Source organism: Tympanuchus pallidicinctus, unplaced genomic scaffold, assembly GCF_026119805.1.
Source record: "Tympanuchus pallidicinctus isolate F22 unplaced genomic scaffold, pur_lepc_1.0 scaffold13, whole genome shotgun sequence".
NCBI lineage: Eukaryota > Metazoa > Chordata > Aves > Galliformes > Phasianidae > Tympanuchus > Tympanuchus pallidicinctus.
Genome location: NW_026294648.1, coordinates 15,873,617 through 15,888,605, shown reverse-complemented (window position 1 = coordinate 15,888,605; position 14,989 = coordinate 15,873,617). Strand labels below are relative to the sequence as shown.

Genomic DNA, 14,989 nt, shown 5'->3' with positions numbered 1-14,989 from the left:
GTATCAGGTACACAGACCTCATAAAAATCTGTGAGTCCCGACAATGGGTTTATTCTCTAGATAAGTTACTTATAAATCAGAACTAGAATGAAGCTTCTCAAGCCAAGGCCAACTTTAATTCAAGAAAAAAACCTGAAGAATTGGAATTTCAGTAAGGATGACAAAACCCAAGCCTTTAAGATCTCTCTCCTTTACATTACAAAAATCACACTACAAACCCCTAACATTAAGTTGCCAAATATTAAAGGGACTAAAGTTCCAGTTTAGGTTTGTATATTCTTGATCCTAATTATCAAATGTGGACGTGTTCATCTGTACATTCAGTAGTTTCACGGTCATGTTTTACATCAATAGATGCACTGTTTTACATGTCACTTCTGAGCACGTACTTGAAAGAAGCCCTTTGCCAGCACGCAGAGCATTACTTGGGGGGAGAAATCCTACAGCCGTGAAGGTGAAAAATGTACCACAAAGCACTTAGCAAATTTAGCATCATCTCTGCAACAAAAAGCATGATTCCAACACTGATGTTACCGATCAGTCTAAATCACAAGGTTGGCTGTGCCAGTCCACACCTACAATCTAATCAAATAGATGCCATTTTGTAACATTTCTCTTTTGTTTTTTCCCCCTTATGAACCACATGAATAACTTGGATGCTACATTTGAGAGTCCTGCTGAGGTCAGGGCAGTGAACAAATATCTCCATAAGCATTCAGACACACGGAGTCATTACAAAAATGATTAAGGCTGCTGCTCACATATTTCTCATGCTTCAGATAAGCTCAGCATCATATAGTTACGTCTGATCACTAAACCTGTTTGCATACTTTCAACACATTGAGGTAATCAGCTACACAATCCCCATCATAAAAGCTGAAGCATGCACAGAGCTAGATTAACAACTTAAAGGCAACACACAAAAGGGTTCTGTTTGAGCAGCAGACAGATCAGACCTGGCTATTTCTGATGTTGCCTGCATTTAGCAAGTTCTGTAGTTTTAAAAACACATCAGACAACACGAAAGACGTTACCAGCGTGAAATGACTTTCAAAGCCTCACAACTCTTTGGGTATTTTGCATTTAGTCATTAAAAAACACCTATGGTAAGCAACGATTTATTGGAAATAGCTTATTTTCTGGCAGCCTTAAGCACATTGGACGTACTCTGTGACATAAATGCTTTAAGCCTTCCCATGAAAATTCATCCTAAAACAGAAACATTCCCTGCTCAGGGAGTTGGAAAACCCATTTCTTATAGCACATCCCTACAGCAGCTGCAGCAAAGAAACAGAAGCTGGGAAGCACTAACCCAGTAGCTATCAGGCTGCAATACTATCAGAAAGTCGGTTTTCATAGGGATTTCCCAAATGCAGAAGTCCCCTACACAGTTACTTCTGCATCTTGAAGCAACTCATGATGAGAGAGCTGCTTCCTTAAAGGCACAAGCAGTTTTTCTTCCCGAGGTTCAGCTTTATTTCACAGAAGGCAACAAAGCCACCTGTATATTCTAATGCAGAACTTGCAGCAGCAAAAGGTGAACAAAAGCTCCGCCAAGATTTGGCAAGGCAAACAAAGCACGCTGCTCTCATGGCCACTGAAATACTCCTTTAGGTAAAGCCACTTTACAGGGGCAAACTGAGAAAGTGCACAAGCATTCAGATACCAATGATTTCTATTTCTCTTTTAAGCATTTGTTTTAGTTTTTCAAAATTATTGAAGGCATTCAATCTGTATTAAGGCTACAGCTTGCAAGGATAAAAGACCAAAGCAAGATGATTTCTTGCTTAGAGAAACACGAACAGAAGTGCACTACAACGGAGCAGGTGATTCCACGCTCAGTCTTTAATCAGGAGGAAATGTTAGCATATACACCACAAATCAAGCCTGCCTCACACCTTAAACTTCTCCATTCAGCTCTACAAATTAACATGAACTTTTCAAAAAAAAAAAACATTTACAATATTACAAATATTGGCTCGATCTGCACAATTTCTCTACGTTTCGACAAAGAGGGAAAGACTCGACACGACATCCATCATGAGACATCCAGGATAAAAATCTCAGGGTACAAAACAAGGTAAAATTCTGGGTGCCAATGTCATTCAATACATAACAAGGTATTTTGCCACAGGGTAGTCTCACGAAAGAATTCCCACCTTAATATCCTCATTTCTCTCACTTACATGTATGCTGGAGAAAGTGGCGATGACCTGGATGTTTTAAGCACAGGAACTGGGAATTTCCAGATAGCAGGAGAGCTCGTTTTCCATTTCAATGGCATGTTGTCACCACGGTACTACAATAACAGTAAACAGCGTTTCCATAACAGACTACCAACTAGGACTTCCATTCCACACACTACTGACACAGCAGTGGCTGCTGCTAAGAACAAGGAAATGATTCTGCCAATGCCCTCAAACCGATGCTTCCAATCTGTAAGACGGGGCTGCAAGGCATCTCCTTTTAAATCCTGCTGTCCCCTAAAGCAACACGATGATTCTATCGTTCTAACTCAACAATAGTGCCACCTCGTTAGGGAAGCGCTGACTGCAGTATATGGATAAAAAAAGAAAGACTGCACCGTGCACACCAGCACAATGCAGCCTTATTTAATAAAAGCAACTAATTCTTTTAAAGAACTATTCCTGATGCTATTGTTCTACCTTAACAGGGACACTGCAGCACTGCACTGTATTCTCTCCCTATTAACCTCATTTCTGACCAATGAAAGCAGAAAAATGGGTTTCATATAAAAATGAAACAACGTACCTACTCAGAATACACTTGTCATCCTCTGAACATTCTTCTTTTGAGCTGCAACAATACAAATGGGATATAAATCTCAGCATAGCCTTAGGCCACGGCTAATAGAGATCAGTGACTAAATTCAGCAGCCTGTTTTCCTCCTGTGCAAGCTCTGACCAAACAATACAAGAAAGCCATTATGGAAAAAGCCCATTGCAGAAATCAGTCCTTCTAATCCATAGCTAGGAAGACAAAATAAAGCATAAATCGCTGCAGGTTTCTGCACGCTCTTCTAATAGCTTCTGCTTCAGGACGCTCTCATTTTCCTATTCTCATTTCCAGGGAGGATGAGCAAAATCTCATGCATTTTACAACACGCTACGGGAACAGAAATATCACTCTGCTTTCCGCAGCACAGAAGCAGAGCGGCGTGCTGTTAATAGCAGTCCTCGGAGGGACGCTATCAACAATCTAATCCTGAACGTCCCCCGGCCCCCCCAGCCCCGCAGCTCACGCACTGCCTAGAGAAGTGGGGAGGCAACCAGGCACGCAGGTGTCCATCAGGGACCACTCTGCAACTCCGTGACCTGCCGGGGGCTGACGACAGCGGGGAGTTTAGAAGGCGAGCTATTAAAAATGGACTGGAGAATTTAACAGCGCGTTGTGCCATAACCTGATTGGGTTTCTAGGAAGAAAAAGGGAAAGCTTTGACCATATTGATTACCTCCCTTAAGGGAAAAAAAAAATAGATCAGATCCCGCTTACGGTCACTGCAGACAGTATCAGCACTATTGGAGACATTTATTCTACAGATTTCAGAACAGTCTTTGTGCAGTGTGACAGTGTTTCTGTTCATCAGGACAGCTTAATCCCATCACAAAAAAGCCAACACCCTGCCGCACTGCTCAGCAATAAAGAACAGAACAAAGAGCAGGATTCCTATTAATTTTTAAAGCAATTTAATAGCGCTTAATAACACTCTGATGAGTTTTTCCAGGGGTGAAACCTACATTGTTAAGTTTGAGGGATGAAGTCACCGTGCAATAATTGCTGCTTCTGATGGTTATTATTGAAAGTGTTTCCCAAAAATAGTTTTGTGCATTTAAAACTGTTACCATAGCCACAAGCACTGAACTAAAATAATCCAGGAAGATCACATCCCAGGATGAATTCAAGGCTAGATCCACTTACTGAGCAAACCCAGTTCTCTGGGATTCATAATTACATATTAGCAGCATTAAGACAGGAGCTGCTTCTCAAAGAGTGCAGCACGGACATGAGTTAGGACAGATTATATGAATAATAAGAAACAGCAGTCCCACAAACAGCAAGTATGCATTTTCAGCATCAAGGAGCCCTACACTTCCAGTAGAACATATGCATCCACATGTCAACACCCACACTTGTGCACCCACAAATTGCACAAATGCCCACATGCGTAGCAGACTGCTAGATCGTCCTGTCCTGCATTGCTACACTGAAGGCCTAAAGCTTCATTTGAAAGACATCAGATAGCAGGTCCTGTAACCATACAGAAAACCCCAGGATTTTGAATGTGCATGTGAATTTCCTTTTTACATTTACCATCACATACAAACTCCTTTATAACAAGCAAACGATGCTGTTTTCTTCCTTCGTTTTGAGCTAGTGCCATCACCTATTAGTCATCTGAAGTCTGCACCCCCCTGCTCTACCCAACCCAAGGAGTTCATTACGGGTTGCACTGAGAAGCAGTGGTGCTCCATCCCTGCAGACACCCAAGGTCACGGGCTCAGAGCATTGATGGAGCTGTGGGTGTCCCTGCTCAGTGCAGGAGTTGAACCAAATGGACTTCAAGGGTTCCTTCCAACTCAATTCAATTTATGATTTCGTTTATCAACTGCAGCACTGCTAATATGTGAGAATGACACAAGACCAACCCATGCACCACCTTTTCAGAAGTAGCTGTGTTAATACGATCTGTATCTGTTTTTGATGAAGAAAAAGTCCACTTTAGCAGTACAGTCATTGCCACACCTTGATTAGCACCAAGTCAACCAGCACACATCCAGAAAGCAGAGGTGCTCCTCAATCCCAAGGTCAACAAGATCACTGTTCATAGAGCGCAACATTTGTGCTCAATACCTCCTCTCCTTTGTATGCTTCTGCCCGTGTTTGTCTTTCAATCTAGTTGACAAGCAATCTAATTTAAACCCTTACAGTGGAAAATAAATAAATAAATAAAAGAAATCCATAACAGTAAAGTTAACATTTTTTGAAGTATATAAAAACCTGAGCACCACCCAACTTAATCTGCTCCCAACACTGCGCACTACTGATCAGTCAGTGCACAAAAAGCACAGATCTGAAGGAAGCAGCAGTACGAGGTACTCCAAATGCCTTTCACTTTCAAAAGGAACCACATGAGAAACAAATCCCCTACGAGCGCATCATCATAAATCAAATGTCTTCCCAATGGTCCCAAATCAGTTAAGTATTCCCTGATAAAATAATAGCTACTAACGAGTCCTAGCAGAAGATCTCAGCGTACTACTTCTCAGCATACTATTCTGAATCCTGAAAACACCACATTTTCTGTCCTCACATTATATTGCTTCTCCTTTCATCCCCAAACTCAACAGTCCTGATGGCCAAAAGCAGCATTACAGCACCATGGAAATTCCCACTTGCTGCAGAAGGGGTTATTCCTGGGTGAGTGCTATGAAAACACCACATTAGAGCAGCAAACCAGAGCTCTGCTTTGCTTCAGCATTTAAATGAATTTTAAAGTTAAGGAATCAGAAAACTGCTCAGACTGAGCAGCTCCTTGGGACCATTTCCTCATTTAAGGGGTGCGACTTCAAGCAAGTTTGCTTTTAAGTTTAATATTAGATTCTTTCAAACTTGAAGTTATATTCCACTTATTATCCAAGTGTCTTGTTGATCTTTTATGTTGTATACAAAAGACAAGCAAGAAGCCTTTGCTTTTTAAGCAATCATTTCCATGCTGCTCTTTCCAAACCCACACTGCACATACAGACAGGAGAGGAAGCTGAGTGGCACAGCATCGAGCATGGCTGCTGGAAACTCCTCCAAGTGAATCAACAGGTGGCACAAGAAGGAAAAAAGACCACAGCCCAAGTCCCAAGGAGCCAATTCACAGTCTTGAGTTGTTGACATGGTGGGAAATGATTGAGGCCATACAGCAAACCTTGCAAACAACACTTACACGAGTGCTGATCGTTGTTGGGCTACTCCCCATCATAGGAACTCTTCCCTCTGTGATTCTCTCCCTTCTCATTCCATCCTCCTCTTTCCCTTGTGCTCCTAGGACACCAAGCTCTTCCCATGTTAACACATGCACACTGTTGCTACAATTGCCTTTGCTCCCTTTGGCAAAATGCACCATATTATAAACTACAAATTCTCTTCTAGCACAGCACGCTCATATTCCTGGGGTAGGTGCATTTCCCACACAACTTTTAAACCACCTTTGAATTCCCTATCAGACTTCCCTCCCTTTGTGGTTTTCCAAAGAAGAAAGAGTCACATACAGAATGATGTGACCAAACACAGCAGCACTATTAATACACACTCAGTTGAGAATACCTGAATCTTGGAACGCCACGTGATTCCTATAGAAAACCAAGCAGCTTTAGCTTAACTTCCTCCTGGATGAAAATTCAGTGGCACATCAGCTTTAAGACAAACTTATTTTTTTTCATTCTTTAAAGTGTACAAAAAGAAAAGCTAAAAGCATTTGCTCAGCCAAATCATTTGCTATAGGTTACGTGATCCACTGCTCTGCTCCTGCCAGCTGCTTACATCCCTTCTTTCATTCATCTGCTGTGCATCTGAGAGCTGAAGCCACTAGGTGGAAATAGGGCTCTGCTGTACAGGAGCTTTTTCAGTCTTGCAAACCCTTTCTGGCAGGACCTGAGAAAACATCACCAACTCTCAGAACCCTGTGTTCATTTTAACCATAAAGAACATTCAAAGCTACAGTGAGTGGGCAATGCACATCTCCCTCTTACATTTAGAAACGTGGACAGGAAGGCTGAAATACTTCATTGCATTGCAAATTATGTTTGCTAACATTTGACTACTTTTTACTGGCAGTGCTTAGGATAAGCCTCCGGACTCGGCGACAGCCAAAAAAGAGGTTCCAATGCTGATGCTCAAAGTCTTTCAAACATCTTTGAACTTTTCATATTTCATCCTCATACTTGGTCTTGTAAAAAATTAAGTGATTCAAAGTCTTTAAAAATTAGTTAACGCTTGTTTTAATTGATTTTAACCCCAGTTAAAACCCAGGACAGTTTGCTTCAGGCTAAAGGCAGAAACTCCATTTCAGATTGGAAGGAGTTGCTCTGGTCCTTTGTTCATCTTACAACTACCAACACACTAAACTGATGCATACTGCTGAATGAGGCCATTTTAACACAGAAGAAAACTAAAATACAACTCCAGAGCTCAAACAAGATATCCACAGTGACTTATTTAAGTTACAGCATCTCCTGGAAGCAATTGCACCATAGAAGATATACACAGCCTCTAAAATGAAAATAAGTTACCTTACAAAGTATCACAGAAAACACTTCATTTTAATTCTCTAGCTTTATTCTGGAGACAGCTGCTCAAGATGGACCAAGAAATGGTAATTCAGTTTCAGGTAAGTTTTGTGATGGTGCAGAGTCCTCAGAAACAGCAAATACAATGCTAAGCGTGCTTTCCTGGCCATGAAAGTCGCTTTTTTTCCACAGCACTTCTAGAGGTGCTGCACGGATTTCTTAAGAGGGCTCTGCTCTAAAAACAGAGGTAAGATTTGTAGTGGAAATCACTTCCAAGAGTCAAAGACGTGATTTCAACTCGGTGTCCAGCTACAGGTCACAGCAAGGCAAAAATCAAAAATCTCAGCTTCAGTTGGGCAAACTACGTAAAGCTATTAGGAAAATAAGTGTTAAATCCTTTTAGTAGCAGTTAAAACCAAACAGTTAATGGAGGTTTCCAAGTTTCGCTCTGAGCCCATGTATTCTGCTGACAACACACAGCTCTAATGAAATGGTTTTGAATTAACAGTGATTTAAGGAGAGAACTGTGCCCACCTTCCCCAGGTGGTTATATTTAGTAAATCACCACAGAGATTTGGATGTACGGGCACATTAGCCAGGCTGACCCTCCTGAAAACAACTGGTCCAAAGCAAAAAGTTTTTACTCGGTCAATCTGTAGGCTACATAGAATTTATTTTGTAGCAAATTTCACACAGCTGCTAGGGTTGGTTGGCTGTGCAATTTGTTTTAGTAAACGTTTGTGCATGCTTTACACACTGGATGATACGACACCAATATATTAAGCAGTTCTGTAATTAAAAGGGCTCCTTTTAAAGATCCTTGGACAGAGGACCAATCATTGACAACATCCCATGTAGCAGACAGCAAGCTGCAAGTGACGTTAGTGATGTTTCTATTGATGTCTTTAAGAAATATTCTGAAATAGAAGCACACAGGCTTTTTATTTCCTTTACACAGAAGCTATTAGTCATTTTGCATTCCCCAAACCTTACTACCATTAATCAGGATGGGTTTTTGTCCTCCTGCACACATGTAAGGCAGTCCCTGTTTGGAAGGCCAGGCATGGAGAAGCAAGGATAAAGCAGACTGAGTCACTATAGAAACACACAGTAAGAGCAGTGATCAATTTCTTTAAGAGACAAAAAGATCAACTTTCTGAGCACAGCGGCTCCTGCTGTGTTGTCAGCATAGATGGATCCAGTCTGCTGACCTGCAATCCTGCACAGCAACATGGGCAGGCTGAAGGCCACATCCCAAGGCCAAAGTCACTCAGGGAAGACTGACACAGACAAAAGGTTCAGAGAAAGATGCTGATGCTACAGGCCATTAAGAGTCATTATGTGTAACCTGTGAGCCAAGAAAAAACATCAAGAAAACAGTGGGAACACTCATTCTAGGCAAGATTTGAAGCAACTCTGCCATGCTGCACATTGTTATTTCACTGCTGCTTGCTGGTTTACTTTAAGTCACAAAAGAAATGATAATTAAGAGAGTTGATCAACTACATCACCAGTCTGTCTTACGTTAGATATAAATTTTAATAAAATAACTCAAGCTTCAAAGTTCAGCTTGTTTCCATGCAAAGGCGCATGAAAGCTTACATAGCAAAAAGCTGAGAGATTTCTCACTATCATCAGCACTTTCCCCCACCAGCATGAAAAACCAACAGTTTCTTTATCATCTAGATTGTTCCACCTAAAAGGAATGAGGAACTGGTGGGATCAGGACAGAAGCTGGACCAGCTGAGTCACAGGCAGTACAATACAAAAAGCCCTTCATATAATTTTTCCTTCATATAAGCATATGTGACCAGGAATCAACTCCTCCCATTTGTTAAAGGCAGGTGGAGTCCAAAAACTTCTTCTCAAAACATATATGGAGAATCCTCCCAGGGCTATTTGTTCAGGACCCTTCCTAAGAAATTAGGTCAGCAATAACCTATATGCTACTTGTTTGAAAAGGAAAGCAAATCCAAACAACCCAGTTTGATGTTCTTCTATTCAGAAGCAAGCACAATCTTCATGGTTAAGATGGATAAAAAACACAGGACTCCAAAAGATAAAAGACTGAGCACAAAAATGATTGCAAAGTTGCTTTAGAAATGCACTCACATTTAGTTCATCATCAAATGCCAAAGTCCCTGCTTCATATAGAAAAGAAAGTACCAATTACATTTGGAATTGATAAGACTATAATTTAAAGCAAGCTGAACTTTTCCAAGGCAAAGTTTCAAAAGGAGCCAATTATTTATCTCACTCAAGTTTGTTACAGTGGGCAGATGTATAAACTGTGAATTTGCTTCCAGAAACAAATCTAAAATGACAGCTTTAGGATATTCACTTAGAGTGAACAACTCTGCAGTTATAACATCCCAATATAGTGACAACATAAACATAACTGCTCAGATAATTTAGGACCAAGTCGAGGCATTCTGCACAGAAAACCACACACAGCAAAAAGCTGTTTTTAGAAAAATTCATAATGTTAATCTTGTTTGGATTTTAAACACTATTAAGTATTCAAACTAAATAGCTTAGTCTCCTAATCATAAATCTTCATTTCATAACACTTTCAGGTATGTTTTATATTGCAGAGGAGTGCCTCAATGAGCTTTGGCTGTGCAGAACATCTCATCCCTAAGGAAGACTGGAGGTCAGTGCTTTCAGGAGCCTTCACAGCAGGTGCTTTCTGACAGAAGAAGTGTCTTTTGATATATACACACACAGCACCGAGCAACTGCACGAGCTTTGAACCAGGCCTGGCCTTTCTCTGAAGCATTAACTCAAAGCAGCTGTAATTCAGGTGTTGGTCTGCCAGAGGGAGCTGGAGCCAAGAGAAAAACACAATATAATGCAATACTTCCAAAGTTCTGGACTAGTTTAGCACAACATGAAATCATTTCACTATTCAGACACAGCACGTCCTGCTGTGAAACCACCACCATCCACATCTCCCTCTGTCAGTACGTCCCTTCAAACTCTGAATTCCATCACCTACCTTTAGGATATATCCAACTGCTGCTTGAGATCCACAGCGTAGCTACTCTAGAAATAAGCTTATCTGACTAACAGTGCAAGCCACAAGTTAGATAACCACATCTAACACCTTATTACATCAAGTTCTTCTCACTCCATGCATGGAAACACTGTGCAAAGACCAAGTATCCAGTTTGACAGATGAAAATAAAGAAAATCCGTTTCCACTTTGATGCTTAAATGCTTATGTGCTTTTTTCTCCCCCAAACACTTCCCACTTACTGCTTCTAGAGCCCTAGAAATGCTATTGCATACAACTGAATTACCTTATCATTAATTTGTTCCTGCAAAGCAGCAGTTCACCCAAAGAACTTAAAGGCAGGAATTGGCTTCTTCTTGCCAAATAGAGCAAAATGCTCTCCCATCAGTGCAAGACAGGATATTTTTAGACAAGATTCAGAAACACATCTCGGGAAAGAATTCCCCTATATGTTATGACAAATACTTTCCAGCCTGCACTTTAAAGTGCTTCCAGCTTCACAAACTTTCATATCTAAAGCCAGCATTAATCCCACCAGCTCTCACATTTAGAGAACAGAACAGGATGTATAGAGCTTTAAATAGATCCCTTAAACTCTGAAGGCCAACCCTCCTTAGATCAACATTTGACCAACAGCTTTACCATGAACTTAGTAGCAACCTGTGTATTTTAGGAAAATCAATTATGCCACCTTCTGGTATTCATAAGAACTGCTCTACAAGACAAATGCACTTTTCATAAATCCACCTTTTTTTTTTTAAATGGGAAAAACAGGACAGCCCAGAAAACTCACTCCATCCAGGTAAGATAGGAATGCAGAATGATTATTTTAATATTTTTTTTTAAACTCGGTTAATTTGTGCATTGCCACCTGTTTGGACCAGCCTGTGCTCAGTCTCAGTGTCCTTAGGCACATCCCCCCTTCCTTTCCAGCAACATCCATCCACATTCCATAGCTTGAGACACAACCTATTCTGCTACCTGCCCCTGTCTCAACAGCAAAGGAACTGGAAGAGGCAGAGCAAAAAGGAGGAGTAGGTTGGGTGTAACAGCAGCAGAGACACAGGAAAAAACATTAACAGCCTGAAGTGTCACAACGTGCATGACAAAGGTGAACAGGGAGTAATTACTCACCAGCTCTAACTGAAATAGGAAGCTTCATATGAAACTAGCAGATGTCTGGTCAAAAAAGAGGAAGTATCACACAACACGTGCTTCAGTTGTGACACTACCAGCTTTTCAGTAACTTTTTCTTTTTACTACACAAAAATCCAAAGCAAAATGTGAAAATTAATGAAATTAGAGCTACAGAACAGGACATTCTGCTTCAGTCTGGAAGGCCCCTGAGCACAGATTGCCACAGACTGCAAGGGGATACTAAAGACATCCAGGTACATACTAATACTGCAGCTGGACCAACATATGGAGCTGTGGGATTAGCCATCAAAATCCTTCTTTCTGTAGCATCTGTAATTGTCCCACAATTCATACTGCTAAGCACAAAGGATGGATTTCAGCCACAAACCATTTCAAGAAGCTTTTGTTTACATCTGAGCCTTCAGTATAGAACTCTTTCTAGACTGCAAAGTTTCACCCAGACAAAAAGCAGTGCAGCTTTGGTAGAGGAAGGAAAAGGGAATGGCAGTAGGCACGAGGTAACACTAATAGAGAACCTGCACAACTGACTCCGAATGCTCACCAGATGCATACCTACCACTTCTGCAATCTGTCTGTCTGACCCACAAGTTAATTACTCCTGGTGATAATTTCCCAGTGTAAGTCTGAACTACACAAGTTCAATTACACAGATTGCAAGAGTAAATAGAAGGCTTGTTGGTGTCAGCATCAGATAAACCCAAGCCCGTGTTCAGGTACTTAAATGCACAGGACACAGATGAGCATCCCCACTTGCTCACACAGCCTCCCATAAGCCTGCATACATTCTTTAAAATTATATATACACTGTGAAGAGCTGGATATATGTATATCTTACTGTCTAATTAGTTCTGTATCTCCAGACAAAACATACATTAAAACTTTGCTCTAACATGCTCTCACAATTGAGGTCTTTATTCTTAACTTCAGCACTTGGTTTTCTGGAGATGCAGTAATTATTTTGCCTTCACACTGCAAAATGCACACAGCACGAGAAGTGCAAAGCATGGCTTTCTTCAGAAACACCACCAGACTGTGCTGTGACAGCAGTCTGTTTACCTGAAGGACATTCCAAGAACCACAGAGATAGCAGAACACCATCACTGCACATTTTATGGAAGAACTGAGATGGGGAACTTCAGCCACCTGAACAGAGCATTGCTGAGTACTGCCTCCAGCGCCGCCTGGAAATGCAATGCAATCATTCCACATAATGAAGTGTTAAGACAGTTTTTAAAAAAGCAGGCACCATCAGTCATGCCTGAGTTGTCCCTCCCTGCCCATGTATTTACAGACACCCAGAACTACTACTAACTAGATACATTTCTGTAGTTTAGCAGAGCATTTCTTCTCTCACGTGGAACGCCGATTCCAAATCTCAAACCCCGGACTAAAAGCAGACCTGGTAAATCAAAGGCAATTTCAAGTGAACTCAGTACTTTCATGACTTTAAATCCTTGAAAGCTGAAGCTTTTGAGGCTTTTGAATAGTGTATACTGCAAGCATGAAAAGAAGGCAAAATTAATTCTGGAGGCACCTGGGAAATCTCTGCTGAGCCACCCAAATCTCAAAGGACAGGATACAGCAGTCAGATTAGGAAGGCAGGAAGGCAGGGCAACACGCCAGGTATTTATTCAATAGGGTCAGCACTGAACTCAAAGCAAAATGCAGTTAGGAGCTCAAGATAAGACGAGCATTGGCCACAGAAGTCTCTGTAAACACTGAATTAAGAACTGGCTATAGAATAATAAGCCTCTATGGGGAAACCAAGAGTTACAGCAATTACTGGACCACAGGAGTTTTACATAAGCACCATTACAGAGCAGCACCCTTTGAGTGCTTCGCATCAAATTTCTGCTAACTTGTTTTCTGGCTCATGTCCTGAATCAAGCAACAACATGCACAAACATACCTTTTTCTGTTTGATTTCTTAAGTGATGCAGAAATGTAAGCAAGCTACCAACATCTCACTGCATGAAAAGCAGCTGCTAGAAGGAAAGGCTATACAATCTATAAGTCACATACACCATTAGGAAAATAAGAGGAAAAAAGCAAAATGAGGTACAATTACTGAACCTTGGCTTTCATGTGTCATACACACTTTCTAACACAAAATCCAGTAGTGTGGTTCAGCCCATTCACTCATTTTCACTCCCTTTGCCTCCAGTTCCTGGGCTGCAAGTCTTATAACCCGGTACTTTTAACTGTCTAGAGAACAAGGCAATTCCTCTTCTCAAAGAACACTCCTCATCACTCCCAAGTTATGCATAGCAGAGTTGGCCAGCCTAACTTCAGATAAAGCCAGCACACATCATGTAATTACCACTCAGTGTCTCTGTCATGTCGCAATGAAAGGGACATCCTGTTCACGAGGACAGACCAGTGATGCCCTGGCAAAGCCTGCGAGCAAAATACAAGTAGGACAGCTACATAATTTACTACACAGGCCTAGTTTTAATTACCTGAAAACAGAATTAAACAGTCACATTGGTTCTCTCATCACTGGGGGGACAGAGCAAGAGGGGGAGAAACCTTAATGTAAGTGCTGATAGGAGCCCAAACAACAGCCAGTGATGCTGTGCCAGCCAGGAGAGAACAGCTTTACAAAGCACGCAAGCTTCTCTGCTTCTGTTCCCGTGTTCTGCTTTACTCCCACACGACTCTGACTCACCCAAGTCATGTCAATCCATGTCTAAGCAACTGCAAAGGTTTTGCTACCCTCATCCAGCTGGGATACGAGGAACTTGCCGACTTGTTGATACATGACATCCTCACTCTTTGAGAGCATCTGAAGATTTAACACATTCACACTAAGTGAACCTTCCCTTCCAGATCCTCGGCTGATACACCTCCACCCACCTGGCTGTCAGGTACGATTCCAATAGCCTGGAGCAGGTGCATCAGTGCAGAAAAGTGAAACTAAGTCCGGAACTTGGCACAGGGCAGCTGCAAGCTGGAAACATTTGGAATCCAAAATGGAGCCGATGTGATAACATCACTTGGGAAGATGGAAGGATACCAGCAAGATGCTTAGATTTCAGACATGTCACAGGTAGGCATGAATACACACACAACATTGTAATGAGGCAGAACAAGTATATCAACTGTAATAGAAAGTTCTCTGTGACAGATGCACTCCTGACTGGCTTCCAACAACGCAGAATTTTCACCTGTTAAATTTGCTGTTACCTGCAGAAATTACACTTATCTGCTCTTTAGATTTCAGAATGCATTTATTTATGGGACTGGTAACCACCAGGCCACAGGGCAACACACTACCTGAAAAACTGAGCTGCTTCCCCTCAACAGCCTTCTCTGGTCCTGCAAGATGCTTCTGTAAATCAGAAGATCATGTAGATCATGTGATAGCACATTAGCTGCTTCAGCTTTCCCTGTTCAGGAAAGAATGCAAGGAACCTAATACTTCTCATTTTTACAAAGTACAGTTAATAATGTTACCAAGCCTAAAGTCCATCTAATTAAAACAAATCAGAGATCCAAAGCTAACAAGCTTTCTTTA

At 41.4% G+C, this 14,989-nt stretch overlaps 1 protein-coding gene across 7 annotated transcripts in view; it reads right to left on the bottom strand.

The window, feature by feature from the left end:
* Positions 1–14,989, bottom strand: part of KLHL13 (kelch like family member 13) — a 66,077-nt gene that overhangs the window by 27,915 nt on the left and 23,173 nt on the right. The window contains exons 1-2 of one of the 7 annotated variants that reach the window (XM_052673016.1): positions 2,773–3,136; positions 2,187–2,299 (exon numbers count right to left, since the gene is read on the bottom strand). The exons of 4 other annotated variants lie outside the window; for them this stretch is intronic. In XM_052673016.1, the coding sequence (XP_052528976.1) occupies positions 2,187–2,284 (98 nt within the window). In that variant the 5' untranslated portion in view covers positions 2,285–2,299; positions 2,773–3,136. Of the gene's footprint in view, positions 1–2,186; positions 2,481–2,772; positions 3,137–14,989 lie in introns of those variants that run through there. 2 more of the 7 variants (XM_052673018.1, XM_052673017.1) reach the window with 2 other exon arrangements.